Genomic DNA, 16,421 nt, shown 5'->3' on the forward strand with positions numbered 1-16,421 from the left:
TAAGTTTAATGGTTAAATTTAGCAAGCCAGCACTAAATATGAAAAATTATGTTAGATAATTAAAATACAATTGTGCCACCCTAAAGGATCATGGGTTGGCATTTTATAAGATTATTTATATAACCGTATTGTTTAATGTTCAGTATAGTTAAAGGTTGTTTTTAATTGTATATATGTATGTTTCTGTGTAGATTTGCACACATGTAATGCCTGCAGAGGCCAGAAAAGAGTGTCAGATTCACTGGAGCTAGAGACTCAGGCATCCTGAGCTGCTTAATAACAGTGCTGGGAACTGAACAAAAGTAGGTTCTCAGCAAGAGCAGTTCATGCTCTTAGCCACTGACACATCTTTCTAGCAGTGTTTTTTGTTATTTTCTCATAGAAAGTATAATGATGACAAAAATAATTACCAAAGTATCATTGATTAAAATTTGTGATAATGTAATTAATACCTAAAACTTCATAATACAATTAATATCTAAAAGTATCATAAAACAAAAGATATAGTCCATCATCTTAGAAAAAGGAAACAATTACAATATAGTATATACTCCTAAACAGCACTTACTAAAAGGAGATGCCAAGCCTTATTATTCTTCCTTAAATTTCTAGCATGAAGCAAGGTTCATATAGATGTTTTAAAATGCCACATTTTTCTATAACATTTCCAACAATCATATTTACCATTCAGATCACTCTTCTAAAAAAGCGACCCAGCATTATTTTTCATTTAGGAGTAAGAAAGGCAATAGGGTAGAGGTAATAGCAAATACTAATAGTCCCAGGATTCTAGAAGATTCAAACGTTCTAGCAACCAGCCAAACTTAAGAAAAGTTGGTGACTTTTGTAAATAGGAATGATTGAGAAGTAACTAAAGCTCTGGTAACTGAAATTTCTGCAATCATTTACACTTTAAATTATTGCTTTCTTTGAACTAAAAAAGATACATAAATTTCAAGAAACAAAGGAGTTTAAATGACATACCATTAGAGAGAGATGTAGTATATTTACATCTAACATGGCACCATAGCTTTAGCAAAAACAATGTGCAATTCTTAGACATTTTAAAAATGTGTACATCTCTTAGCTACAAAGTCAAGGTAAAATTCCAAGAAATGTACACAAAAGATTTCAGTAACTTTTATCATCTTCATACAGTATGTGTGAGGTATATATTATAATGTTAAAAAAGAGCTGACATAGAACAGTTCTACCAACCTTTATAGCACTTTCACTCAAGTATATATGCAAGTTCCTCCATAAAAGCAAATATAGATATTTGCCTCTACTATAAAATTGCTGGTAATCTAAATATAATCTTTCATTAATATATATTTATCAGGGGTTTGGGATTGTGATTAAAGATTTCTTCCATGAGATAAAAAGAACGGTGAAAGAGCATTCTGCAGTGCAGTCACCTGCATTAAAATGAAATGAATGAAAAAGAGGGAATTTTAAGGTCCTAATCAGTCAAAGTGCACCACACCACACATCACATACTACAAAGTGTTAAGTTCATGTAAGACTCCACCACTGAAACAACAAAGAAAAATTCAAACATACCTGAGCTATCATCATTAAGGTTGTAAGTGATGCTGGCCTTTTGGAGGATATCTGTTTGTTTATCTTCTACATTTCTCATTGAGTTTTGTTTATCCTTGAATCTTGCAGTTTTCTGTTTGGTATTATGCTTGCTCTTTTCTCCAGCCCTAAAACAATTGTGTTATTGTTTTCTCAAATACTGGTTCTCAAGAAAAGAAAAACAAGAAGGAAAAGAAAAACTCAACCCACAAATAGGATGATCAAAGAGTCCAAGGCCAGACTGGGCCACATAATGAGATTAACCTATTGCATGAGACCCTTCTCAAAACAAATGCTTTAAAATAACAAACGAACAAAAATATGTAATCTGATTTAAGAAAACTATATGACAAAGAGCTTCCAGAAATAAAGTGCTTAATTAGTAAATGTGAGGCCAGGATTAAAAAGCACTATTGGGAAGTTGTCTATTTAAGTAAGGTTTACTGAACATAGCCATGCTCATTGAATTAAACTACTTATAGGTGCTTTTTTGTTGAAAAAACAGACTTAAATGGTCAAGAAAGGAAGCAACATGTCCAGAAAAATACCATCTGGTACTTTATGGAAAGATACGGTCAAAATTCCTATTATAAGTTTCCAATACTCAGATCAAGTCTAAAGCTCTTTATCTCCTACTAGCTCCTGAAGAACAAAAATTAATAAATTTTTTCTCAGTCTGCTAAGTGCATGGTACTCAAAAACTACTGAAAATTAATGGAGAAAACCGAATCAAGACCTTCAGTCCAAATTTAACAACTACACACCAAAGAGTAGGCGATTAACAAATTCTCTTTAGAAATGTGTCTTCAAAGTTTATTTTCTTTTTGAATTTACTCAACATGGCAGAAATTCTAATAAAGATTTATTATTTCTAAAGTTCCTAAGATCACAAAAATCTTCAAAACTATCAGACAAACACAAAGCCCAGCAAACTAAGAACCATTTTACACTGGTTACATAAACATATACATTTGAAAAGGCACATTATATTTTGTATCCAAAATGAGTACATTTTAGGGACCATAACCTTGATAAAGCTGATTTTAAAAAATTTAGACAGTTTACCTTAATTGTTCTAGAAAATTATCAATGTGTTCCTTCCAATTTTGTGGGAATCCAAACATAAATTTTCTTGTGAGATAAGAGGGATATCCTATTTAACAGTAAGCAAAATAAATACAAATTATTTTAATTTAAAAATAAGAAAATCAAATCATCCAAAAGCCTAGACTTTTAAAAAGGTATAAATCATTGTCTGTCAAGAAGTGTGCACTTATGTTTTACTATATGCTAAGTAGTGCTGAAGTACTGGGGACCCATCAGCTAGGAAAATAAAAACCCCAATCATCACACACTGGCTCTCTAGTGTATAAGAGAAACAGCAAACCCCAGGAATAAAATTCTTTGCTAGACTAATATCATAGAAAAAGTAGTTAAACATATTAATGAGAGAAAGGAGGACAGCAATTTCAAAAGGGGGGTAGTCAGGGAAATTCTACTGAAATAGAAAGCCAGGTTATGGGAACCTAAGGGATTGAGTCATGTGGTAAAACGGAATCCGAATATTAGAAATAGAAAAATTAAAAGCCTTGTGACAGACTGTTGGTTTACTTGTGAAATAAGCCGAACAAAGCCGAACTGAATGAAGAGTCAGTATTAGAAGTATATTGAAATGAGTAATAAAAGTTGTAATTGTATGGGACATTACAAGGGATAGGGTCAATTTAGGATCCTGGGATTTATTTAGGAAAGAGGAGAGGCAATGGGAAGATTTAAGTAATAATGATACTCATTTACCTGCTTCTTTCATAGAAACCCGGTCTATCAATCCTTTTAATATATAAATGTTGCCTGATAATGTCCTAAGTTCATTGTGTTTAATCCGCTCTATAATTACATTACTATGCCAATAAACATCAGTCATATCTCTAGGGAAAAAAATAAGTTTAGTAAGGTCAAAATATTTACACTTTACCAGAAACATTATATACATATAGAAGAATACAAGTGTATAATGAAGTACTGACTTTGAACCAGATATGTGTAATCTCAACCTCCTGTATATGAAAGCAGAAAGACTGCTCTAGGTTGGAGACCAGCTTGTTCTACATATAAGTTCCACACCAACTGGGGCTTCATGTGAGATAAAGTCCCTCCAAGTACTCATCTTGTACTCTTAGCTACCACAACAATAACAGCATTATTAATCTAGTTATAAAACACCAAGGGCTAACCAGTACAGAATTCAACTGCTTGGCTAATGAGATCCTCAGAGTCTATGTCAAGAAAGTCAATCGATCTATATACCTGATATGAGATATAGCATTCATAAGGAAAGAGAAACTGTCAATATTTGCTGCTGGCAACATCTAACATTTCAGCTTAATAATTCATAAGCCTTCAAAGATTTTTGGTGGCCCTTTTCTTCACATTTTTGTTGGCTTTTGGTAGAAATGTTATTTTTACTTATTCAAATGGTGTCTTACTGGGATTTTTTTTTTCCCACATATTTATTTTGTGTGTGCTTACCATGAAATTCATATAGAGCCAGAAACAGCTTCTAGAAATCAGTTCTTTACTACCAACATATGGGACCCAGGGACCAAACCTAAGCTGATATTATACCTTAATACGTATCTTTGATTTTTTTTTTTTTTTTTTTTTTTTTTTTTTGCTTTATTGTGGTTTGGGGGGGGGGGCATGGATACAGGGTTTTGTTGTTGTTTTTGGTGGTGTTGAGATAGGGTCTCTCTACATAGCCCTGGCTGGCCTGGAACTACGTAGATCAAGCTGGCTCCAAACTCAGAGATTCACCCGCCTATGCCACCTGAGTGTTAGGGCTTAAAGGCGTGTGCCACTACAGCTTCATTTTAACATTTAAATCATACTCTAAAAGGCATGGTTCTTTAATACTGCAAATTTTAATACTGCAAATATTAATGCAAATATTAATTCACTAAATTCTTTACCTATAGCAAAGCTGAGCACAAAGCAGAAATTGAAAGTCATCTTCAAGTACATATAGTACTTATAGCACCCAAGGCTGCCCTGGGCTACATGATACACTCTAAAAACAAGAAAAGCCTTCCCATAATATTAATCATATTATTATTATCATTGTACTAACTAAGAAGTTGACCCTCATAGAGTAAAAGTAACTTGTCCAAGTAACATTAGTAGTTAGCAATATTGGGATCCCTGCAAAGGTAATCTATGCTGTATCTTAAGACATGAGAAAAGGTAAGGCAGTAAGACAGAGTAGACTGGTAGACTTTATATATTCAACCTTGAAGCGGTAATAGTTGACATTGTGTCAGCACAAGTTGTTTACTATAGAGTAGTAAACAACTTCTGGTTCTCAGAAGCAGAACAGAGTACCAGAGTCAAAGTCTACTGTCTGACAATGCTTTCACTTCCGAGGACCAAAAGTGTCAATTAACATTTAAATGCCTGAGAGCTTTAAATAATTTTGATCCTTTCATGGATCAATAATTTACATCAAATAACTTTAGCAAGGGGTTAATGTCACAGGCCTTCAGTTTATAACCTCATGAGAACATGTTTTGTAGGAAGATGCTACTTGTCACTCATCACTTACATATAGCCAATTTAATTGTTATTGAAAGAACATTAAACTGTTATACTTACACCAGCTTTCCTTCTACACATATAGCAGTATTATTATTGATAACTTTAATCATCCATTCCTGTAGATGGACTGCCTAATCAAGCATAAAAAAAAAAAAGAACATATTTCTTGTACTACTCGCACACAGCATTACAATTAACATTTAGCATTTGAAAATGTGAATTATAAGAAAAGCCCTAAGAAATCTTAGTGATTTCTGAGTAGCCATCTACATCAGCCCATTTAAAGCACCAATTGTTAAAACTACAGTATTGAAAGAAAAAGAAAAAATATAGAAACTTAACTAAGGTTGTACTATATGGTTTGCCTGATATAGAAGAAGCTGCATGTTAAATACTCATACAAAATGGTTTAGTCAAAAGGAGGAGGAGAATCCTAACATATACAGTGAACTACCACACCTTATAAGAAACACAGCAATGTAGAGGGGTGGAAACTCTAAATGTATTATATACCTTGTTTCCAAAAAAAAAAAAAAAAAAAAAACAGGGAGTATATTTTTGTTAAGCTGAGTTTGAATGACACCTTCTGTTTCTGTTTCTATAAAGGCCACAGCTAGCAATAAAGATTCAATTTTATTGTAAAGAGCTGAATGGCTCAGAAAATGACTTTAGTGTAAGTAAAATGCTGTTAAAATTTTCTATGAACAGATAGTAAAAACATTTATAGTTCATAACAATTTAAGATAAAAGCATTTCTAAGAAGAACTAAAGTAAAAATTAATGGAACTAATGAGTGACCATTCACTTTAAATAAAATTATAAGTATTTTTATATAAAGACAAATTCTCCAGAAACTTTAAACTGAACCAAGAAGAAATGCTAAAATGGGAGAACAGTCTTTGGTATTACATTCCTTAATTATCCTTTTAATATATATATATCTGGAGATATAGCTTAGTAGTATAGCACAAATCCCTGAGTTTGATTCTTAGAACTGAAAAAAAAATGATTAGAAGACTAAGATTAATATTATTTTTTCCCATTTGGATATAGGTAGGCAATAAGAAATATGAGAAAGTGTTCCTTAAGTAGAATTACACACTATCTCAATTGGATAACCACTATTACCTATTTAAAACCTAATGGACATACTTTTAACAGTTAAAAGTTTTACATTGTTTTTCTTTGTTCAGTGTTGGAAGATTAAGCCTAAGTTTCATATGTGCTTGTATTTCTTCTTGAACTGATAATACATTTCCTTCAAAATGTATCTTAATGTAACGTTTGATACCTTAAAGAATTTTACTGTTCATTTATATAACTTATCAAGAAAAATCTCAACTCTTTAGCTGTTATAATTCTTTTCTATTCCAAATGTTAATCATTCCTTAAAAAGTCAGAACACAGTAGAAGCGATGTCAGTGTTAATCTCTTCTAGGACTAAGTGAAGTTTACAAGTAGCAATAGGGCAAAGAGTCACCTTACACTGGGGGCGCCTGGTCCACAGGAGACACGCAGCACCGTGGCCTTCACACAGGTTAACTCGGAGGACAAGGTGCTCTGGCTAAGCTGGTGGAAGCTATTAGGACCAACTCTAATGACAGAGACGACGAGATCCGCCGCCACTGGGGAGGCAATGTTCTGGGTCCTAAATCTATGGCTTGCATTGCCAAGCTGGAAAAGGCAAAGGCTAAAGAACTCACCACTAAACTGGGTTAAATGTACACTAAGTTTTCTGTACATAAATATAATTACAAAATTATCTTTCAAAAAAAAAAAAAAAAGAGTCACCTTACTTTCAGCCATGTCTTTTTCACTAGGCTTATACTGGCTACGGACAATAATAAAACAAGAAATACAGCCTACAGAGACCTCTGAGGAACAGAGAAAGGGGGCAATGAAGAACAAGAATAAATACTTGCTTTAACCGTCTTCCTACCTGATATTTTTTTACTTCACTTACAACAGTTTCAAGCTTTGTAATCTTTCTTTGGGGCCGGCGAGATGTTGTTAAATTAAGTCTTGGATTTGCACATATAATTTCAGATGTATTCTTCATGGAATCTTGAAAAACAGTCCTTCTAGACATTGTTTTTTCATTTTGTTTAATAATATCCTCTTCTGCAGTCGCTTCTGTTGTTAGATCATTATTAGAAGTAAGCAACTGGTTATGATTCTTAATAGGAACATAAATAGTACTAATGGTATTAACATCAGTATTTTCAAACTTTTCATAAGTAGAATCAATGCCTTCCAAAACAAATGTGTTCTTTTTGGACACAGTGGTTTTAGCAGGACTCTCTTTTGAATGAAGAACTTGTCTGCTAAACTGGGCTTTAGTTAATGCCTTGCTTGAAATGCATGAAGCTGTAACATTTTTTTCTTCTTGGTTTGAAATTGGAGGATCTGCAAAAAGTAAAAAACAACAACACACATACACACACACACACACACACACACACACAAAACCATTGTAAAAGGTTCTATGGAAATAAAAAGGTTTAAAAGTTTAAAACTGCTTATATTAAAAAGATACCACATTAATACCTCAAGTTCAACTTAAATGTCTCTAGTTTTTGCTTTATTTTAAGGCAATCTTTCTATATAGCCTTGGTTTATCCTGGAACTCACTATGTAGACCAGGCTAGCATCAAACCTACATCTGCCTCCTAACTGATGAGACTGAAGGCATGCATCACTGCACCCACTTTTATAATTCAAGTGCAAAGTTAGTTCTTATTGCCTACTAGAAACTAACTAGAATATTTAAGAATACTTTCAAATAACTGACAAAAAATAACTGCAAACATATAACAAACGAATAACACACAAGAATCTACTATAACTTAAATTGTACCTTTCTGCTTTCTTTTCCTGCTAGTGTTGAATCTTTTGTTTGCTGGTTGTGGTAGTTTGAATATGAATGACTCCCCCATAAGCTCTTATATTTGAATGCTCAGTTACCAGGGAGTGCCACAATTTGGAATGAGTAGAAGGTATGGGGTTGTTGGAGAAAGTGTATCCCTGGGGGTGGACTTTAAGGTTTCAAAAGCCTACTCAAAGTCCAGTCTGTTTTTGTCTACCTCTTGTCTTTCTGTCTCTGCTTCTCTCTGTGTGTCTGTCTGTCTGTGGATCAGTATGAAGATCTTAGCTACTGCTTCAGAGCTTGCCTAAGTGCTACCATGCTTCCCCACCATGGTGATAATAAACTAAGCCTCTCAAACTATAAGCAAGCTTCCAATTACATACTTTGTTTTATAAGAGTTGCCATCATGATGTCACTTCACAGCAAAAGAACAATGACTAAGACACTGGAAATGCTTGATGGTTCTAGAGGAACTTGTAGGTTGGCACTTTAGAAACAGAGAGGGAAAGGTCTTCAGACCAGTACAGTATGACTTCATAATAAGTGACATAAAAATTTCCCTTTAGCTGGTCTTTTAATCACAGTACTCATAAGGCAGGCAGATCTCTGTGAGCTGAAGGTCAGCCTGAAGTTCCAGGACAGCCAGGGCTATACAGGAAAACCCTGTAGGGGAGTGGGAGTGGGGCGGGACAGTGGGGGGACAAGGAGGGAACTGGTTAACTGGAGAGATGGCTCAGTGATTGAGGGCACTGACTGCTTTTCCAGTGGACCAAGGTTCAAATCCCAGCACTCACATGGCAGCTCACAACTGTCTACAACACCAAGATCTGACACCTTCACACAGACATGCACATGAGCAAAACACCAATGCACATAAAATGGAAATAAATTAATTTAAAAGCATTCCCCTTTACTATCTCCTCTTACCTTCACTTCACCTTCTATACTTATGTTATGCTGAGGGGGAAAACATTAATGATTTCCAAATTATAATTTGCCTTTTAAAGACAAGATCATACTATTAAGCCTCTGTAAGCAGTCTTGGGCCCTGATTCCTCCTAGTACAAGCAGCATCAAAGAGAATATAGTCCTCAAAAGCCATGAAGCTATCTGTTTTACTCAGATTATGGACTAACACATTCCACCCCACTTTGTACCAGAGAATGCCAAGGTCCTAAGTGGCTGACCACAGGTTCCTCAGGTGGTTCTAAGTGCATGAATAATTAACAAGTTTGAATCTATCCTTTAAAATTCAAAATAGAGACCTAATTGCAAATTCAACAAAACTTTATATCCTTCTGACCCTTTTTCAGTAGTGCCTCATTGACTGGCCTCTAGAATACTCCTGAATACTGGGATTACAGGAATATATCACCATGCCCAGCTTTCAACATAATGGTTAGGCCTTTAAATAAATTAAAGATAATTTAGATAAGGACTAGCAGTACTATTTGTGCCAGAGAAGAAAAAGATTACTTTTATGTGTACACATCAGACAGTCATCAGAATCCCAAAAACAGGAATTGATCTATCTGCTCTTTGTTCCCATACATATATTTATATACATACTACATATATATAAAGTAATGTGTTGTATCCATACACATACAACATGTATTTATACACATATCAGGTAACACAATATGATAGATATGCCCGTAATCCTGGTAATCAGGAGACTTTCAAACTTGAGGCCAATCTAGACTACATGCCTCTCCAGTGCTGGACTTTGATACCATGTCTGCAGTCTTCTCTCTTCTGTTGTACCATAAAAATGACCTTCACTGAAATGTGAGAAGATATTTTGGTACTCTGTATATTATTATAACCAAGATTATTAAAACTGACACATTAAACATTTTAAATGGCATTATAAACCCTTATGTAATCAAACTAACCTGCCAATGAAGGGTTATTGGATTGGAATGATTTTTCTCTTTCCTCACAGATATAGGTATGTTGCAACTGAGTTTCCTTGTCTCTGTTAAGAGGAAAGACTTCATTATATTCACATTTTGGTGATCCCAATATGCTATTGTTCCTTGATAGTTCTTTGTCACGCTGTACTTTTTCTTTCATTCTTTGAAATATTTTTCCTGGTGATTCATAAACCATTGTATCTCTTAATCTATCCATATTGGGCTTTATAACACTGACATCAAGGGAGCTGTTTGAAAGGGTAACTTCTGATAGCATGGTGGATTGAAGTATATCTTTATTGCCAGAAGTTGTTATTCCTAATAACTGATTCTTTTTATGACCATTCAATTTTAGAGAGGACTTCTGATATTTCACCAAATCTTTCATAGGAGTAAGTGTGCCCGAAGGGATGCTGTCAATAAAGACTGCATCTAGAGGCATATTTCTTCTTTGCAACGTCCCAGAAGACAAATGAATTCCTGATTGTTTCAAAGGTGTTACAATCATCTTGATAGGACAGTAGCAACAAAATTCTTCTTATAGAAAATTCAGTCAACACAAATTTCCAGACAAAACTTCAGGAGTCCAGAGAAACCTGTAATAAAATCAACTTTTATCAGTTTGGTCCTTTTAAAAAATTTACCAATTTTCCATTAACAACATTAACTGGCTTAATTAGTCAGTATTAATAGAGAATACATAGCTCACAAACCACATTGATATTTAGTTTTTATTAAGTTACTGCCTATTAAAAAAAAGCAAAAGCACCATCCAACAAATAACATAGTTAATATCCTTAAGTTCTGAATTATAAATATGTTTTTGAGATTTACTTGACTTGATTTATTTATTTGAGATATACTTAGAGAAATATGTTCCTCTAAGGGGTTTTACAGCCAACCAGAATGTAGTTTCCATCTATTTTGGTTCTGACACTGGGCATCAATACAGGGCCTTGAGCATGCTATAAAAGCATTTTCCTGTTGCAGTGAAACTTATTCAAACATAACTCTTTAAAGTACCAATCTAGTGTTTGTATAGAGAATGACATCTGCATTAGGCTGTATTAGGCTACATATTAGGCTATAAAATATTAATATTAAGTTTAACAAGTATACTTCCCTTTATGCACTTAAAAAGTTTAAGTCAGAAGCAATGATGATCAAAATGAATGCTAAAATACTCTTAGATTATTAAAAATGACCTGGTTCTATTATACTCCAGAATATTTAATTATAAAATTTTACTTGAAAACTTCTAATAAAGAAGGAACTTATTTTTAGCATAATTCTTTACATGTATTGCTCTTTAGAATTTTTTGGAGAAAATAATTAATTTAAATATATATGGTCTTAAATGTTTTTCTATCTTTATCATCCAGACTGGTGTGAACCCTGAAATGTTCCTACTCCACCCCTCTTGGTGCTGAGACTGTAAGCATGTATTACAATGCCTGGCTGGTTTCTTACATGCAAATTTTATTTTCCATAACTAGAAATAAAAATTTCAAGTATAGAACAATACATTATATGAATATGTGGAAAATTAATATTACAATCCTAAGTGCCCAGAACTTATTAGTCAGGATTTATATATAACATCTCTTACTACTGAATTTATAACAATTCTAGTAACTTTTTATACCAACTAAATGGAAAAGACCTATCATAGAAAGTACTAATAAATACTGGACATGGTGGCACATACCTGTAATCTAGTACTCAGAAACCAGAAACAAAACAGAAAGCTCAAGGCCAGCCTTAGCTATGAAACCCTGTCTCAAAAAATCAAAAAAAAGAAAGCAATTAGATCAAAAGATATTTTTTTCCTAAAGGCAAATAAGCAACTTGAAAATTAATAAAGTCCTACTTTACCTAATAATTAATTATAAGGGGGAATTCAGAGAAGTATTTTTCAAAATTTCTCTGTGTAGCCCTGGCTGGCCTGCCTCTGCCTCCTGAGTGCCAGGATTAAAGGTATTCAATACCATGCCCTGCTACTGGAAGTATTTTTCAACAGCAGTTGACAAATGATACAAGTCTGGCTCCATGACAGAAAAGCCATATAATTTTTTTCACCAACTTTAGCTCAACAACTATTTATTGATGTACTTTATCCACTGACTAATTTATTCAATTTAGCAATACAAGAGGTTGAATCTAGGCCTCAAGTATGTATATGACTACTGAGCTATATGACCACATCGAACCTTAGCACTCAATCGATGTATATTTATCAAGTAGACAGTGATAGGAGTTAGTGACTAACAATGCCAATAAAGCTACACTATCTCAAAAATAAAAATGAATAGTTTGTACAATGGCCGGGAAAATTGGCAAAATATGGATTGCCTACCCTCAGTTCCTCAGCCTGGTGAAATACGTCTCAAATAAAAATTGCAAATAAGGGGCTAGAGATGATGGCTCAGCAGTTAACGGCACTGACTGCTCTTCCAGAGGTCCAGAGTTCAATTCCCAGCAACTACATAGTGGCTCACAACCATCCATAATGGTATCCAATGCCCTCTTTTGGTGTGTCTGCATAGTGACAGTGTACTCACATATACACAATAAATAAATCTTTTTTTTTCAAATACAAATAAGCTGAAAATAAGCCCAATCTGTACCAACAAACAGAAACTTTAAGGATAAATAAAAGCTGGCCTGAGGCACAAAGCTTTTAATTTCCAGGCCTCCAAGAGGGCTACAGAGCAAAGTCAACTACAGATCTTGCTTCAAGGAAGGCCCTAGGTTCAAACATTCATAATAATAATAATAATAACAATAATAATAATAATAATAATAACAACAACAACAACACCTAGTCACATAGCTTAATAGTCATCTGGTGTAAGTCGAAATAGTGGTAGTTAAAGAACTAGTTTTCAGAAGCAGGCCACCAGAGACCACCCAGAAGCTCAGATAGGAGGCTAGCCCAAACAGGGCCAGTGTTGATATGGTAGTGAACCAACCTCAAGCTATGGGCCCTAAGAGTGCAAAGATAAAACCCCCAAAATAATAAAATCTGGAACTCTAGAAATGGTGTCTATAGCCATTGGCAAGAGGACTTAAGACCTTGGCTTCAGTGACCAAGGAACTTCAGATACTGTTGCTGGGCCCACACAGGACCACCAAATCAATGTCCAGATCTCAAGTGTCTCCTGAGACCTCCAGTAATGCAATATCTCAGCCTGCCACAGCTGAAGGATTTCACAACAAATCCGAGTCCAGCCCTCAGGTTTCCAAAGTATCATTCACTGCCAGAAGATTCCCCAGTGGAACGAACGCTGCAGCAGCTCTTCTACCCAAACACTGTCACCGGCTTGGTGAGATGTATGTTTAACTTTTATATTTATATGCTATCATAAGGAATGTTTATGTGAATAAACCGGACATATTCAAAAGATAAATCTTGCAGGACATCCTAATTACAGAGTGTCTTACCACCTATGGGCTCCTGCTTCCCCCAGTGACAACTCATTTATAAAACTCAATTCAATGTACCCAACAACAGGAATAGTAAGAAAGACATTAAAATCTGCAGAATGATTCAAAACAGACTTTATAGCCACATTTCAAAACCCCAAACCACACACTTAGGAGCTCAAGCACGTAAGAAACCCGTAAAGCAACAACAAAAAGCATACATACTGGCAACATTACGTGTGTGTGTGTGTACATATCTATATGCAACTGTTATTGGTGAAAATGAGCCGCTGAATTTTAAGGGGAGTAGGTGTGTGAGGGAAGGTTTGGGGGGAAGAAAGAAAGGGGAGAGTGTAATAAATTATAATCTCTAAAATAAACAACAAACGCACCTGACTGCAAAGTGTTATCCTTTAAGGAAAGGATGAAGAGACTTTCTATTTTCAAACAACCTTCCTGACATCTAAAGATGCCTGCACCCAGCGCGGAACGTAATCTTAAGAACGCACAAGCGGATAACTCTATGAATGCTGGGTCTGGAGATGAAAAGTTGGGCACTGGCCCACGATTCCTCCGGGAGACTTCTGATTTTAGAACAAATCTCGAGCGCTAGGGCAGCAAAGTCAACGCGCGGCTGAGCGACAGTGCGAAGTCAGACTGCGCGAGGCCGGAGATCGCGAACTTGCAAGAGCTAGGAAGGGACCGGGGACTACCGGTCCGCGAGGCTGAGGGAGCAGAGGACCTACCTCGGTGCGGAGAGCAGCACAAGGCCGTGGCTACCGCTCGGCTCCAAGCCCAGGGGTCTGGCGCCCCAGGGTTTGCAGCGCCTCAGACCCACGGAGGCCCAGGTAAGGGCGTCACGAATGACAGCAGGGACACAGACAGAACTACGCTCGCCTTCCGAATCCACTTCCTCAACACAGACTACTGCGCTGGATTTCAAATCCCGAGAGCCCGCCCTCCGGGGCCTGGGATTGGAACGCTCAGAGATGACGTCACGAAGTGTCTTCCGGGACTCCAGGAAACAGGGCCACACCCCCGCGCTGCCAAGACAAGGCTGAACCACAAGCGTCTTGACAAAAGGCTGCCCCACGGTTGCACGTGGAGTTTGTTTCTCTCCACAGGGCGGGCGCCCATTAGCGCGTCGCCACTCCTCCCGTGGTGCTCGGCGAGGGACAAGCCTACAACGGTTGACGTCCTGTGTGCTGAGCGTGGCGCGGTTTACTAAGTTTGACCCTTGCGGGCCACACTTGTTAGTTTTAGGCGGCTCTGGCAGAGCGGAGTTTTCCTTCTCTGTTGTAGTCCAATTCTGAGGAGAAAAAGTGCTTGAGGGTGTTTGAAAGAATTTTTCTTTCAGTTTGCGGTCTAGTTTTTCTTCGGGCCAGAAAAAAATTGTTCCGGAGAAGTAGACTGAACATGAAGTTATATCCACATTTTGCGTTTGAGTTATCCCAACTGAAAATGTAATTTTCTTTTATTTTCAAGAATCAAACCGTAGTAAAAGAAAACACTGTTCTCAGTTGCTATCGGTTGCGGTGCATTTTGTGGCACTGGGTCCCAAAGTGTGTTTTACCAGTTGGTGGTTCATGCCTGTTATCCTAAGGCTGGGAGGTTGAGGCAGGAGGATGGAGAATGAATCGGAGGGCAGCCTGTAATATGTAGTGTGCGTGTTGAGGCTCTGAAGGGAACACTTCCCCTACAGAAGCGTATCTCTTCTCCAGCTGACAGGGAAGGTATCCCCAAAGCTGGTATAACAGTTTTGCTCTGGCGGTTTGAGATACAACAAACCTCACACAGGAGGGTGGATGCCTCTATTTAGAAGAAGCAGGGAACTGAGCTTGAGGCAAGGATTATATAGGAATTCTTGGAGAGGGCACGGGGAGTGGGGACAGAGGGAGCTTTCCAGGGTGGTTTGGAATTGGGAATTTAGGGATTGGTGAGATTCTGTTTCTTGACCTTAGTCTTGGGCTTGGGCATCAAGTCTGGGTTAAGGTGTTCTTTCCTTTGGCCCTGGTCTTGGGGTAAAGTCAGGGGCAGGATGTTTCCTTTGCCCTTTTATCCTACACATCAAGATTCACAGTCACAACTGGAGGTGGAGCGGGACGGGGCGGATCATGAATTTAACCTTAAGAATAGGAGTGGGCTGAGGGGATGATATAGCACTGTTCCCACCTAATCCCAAAGCTTAGGTAGCAGATCAAAAATTCAAGGCCATCTTGGGCCACAGAATGAGTTTGAGGCCAGCCTCGGTGACTTCACTAGATCCAGTCTCAAAAACCAGAGTGCTAGGATATGGCTTCCTGGCAGATTACTTACTGACTATTCAAGAAGCTCTAGGTCCTTGTCCTGGGGAAAAGAAATTTAAGTGACTTTTTCAGAATACTGAATTAGAAGTCAACCAACTACTATTCCAAGTGAGAAGCAGGTGAGAAAAGAGGAAAGCACATGAGTGCTGGGAGTTGAATTTCGGTCCTTTGCATGAGGAGCTGGTGCTCTTAACCACAGAATCATCTCTCCTGCCAGCTTTGTCCTCACCTGTACCTAACCTCTTGACCTCATAGATGCTGGGCAGCACTCTGGCCCTGAGCTGCATTCCCTAGAGAAGTGGATCCCAAACTTCCTAATGCTGCCATCCTGTAATACAGTTTCCTCATGCTGTGGTGACTCCCAACCATAAATCATTTTCATTGCTACTCATGACTGTAACCGTGCTACTGTTATGAATCATAATGTAAATATCTAGTTTTTTGATAGTCTTAGTTGGCCTCTCTAAAAAGTTTGCTCAACCCCCATGTGGTCTCAGTGACTTACAGGTTGAAAACCATTGCCCTAGAGGTTGGGGGAAAGGAATAAGGCCTCAAATAAGTCATAGATATTTAGGCCTTAATCTCAGTCATTGCTATTTTAATATAGGATATGTACATGTGAAAGGAATAGTAACTGGCTTTCAGTAGACTTGACAGCAAATATTGTTTCTCACTGCCAAAGGCTTTAACCAGATTCTAGGATTAGGGGCTCCTTTGCCCTTTCATGTCCCC

The 16,421-nt window shown here is 36.9% G+C and overlaps 1 protein-coding gene across 1 annotated transcript in view; it reads right to left on the reverse strand.

Annotated features, from left to right (window-relative positions):
• MIS18BP1 (MIS18 binding protein 1) overlaps positions 1-10,465 on the reverse strand; it is a gene marked incomplete at both ends in the record, with an annotated part of 40,911 nt that extends 30,446 nt beyond the window's left edge. The window contains 6 exons of the mRNA XM_080920177.1: positions 1,564-1,709; positions 2,647-2,734; positions 3,379-3,509; positions 5,230-5,303; positions 7,112-7,578; positions 9,937-10,465. Of these exons, the coding sequence (XP_080776303.1) occupies positions 1,564-1,709; positions 2,647-2,734; positions 3,379-3,509; positions 5,230-5,303; positions 7,112-7,578; positions 9,937-10,465 (1,435 nt within the window). The remainder of the gene's footprint in view (positions 1-1,563; positions 1,710-2,646; positions 2,735-3,378; positions 3,510-5,229; positions 5,304-7,111; positions 7,579-9,936) is intronic.
• Positions 10,466-16,421: the final 5,956 nt, after the last annotated feature.

The sequence above is a fragment of the Micromys minutus genome, assembly GCF_963924665.1.
Source record: "Micromys minutus genome assembly, chromosome: 1".
NCBI classification, from domain to species: Eukaryota; Metazoa; Chordata; class Mammalia; order Rodentia; family Muridae; genus Micromys; species Micromys minutus.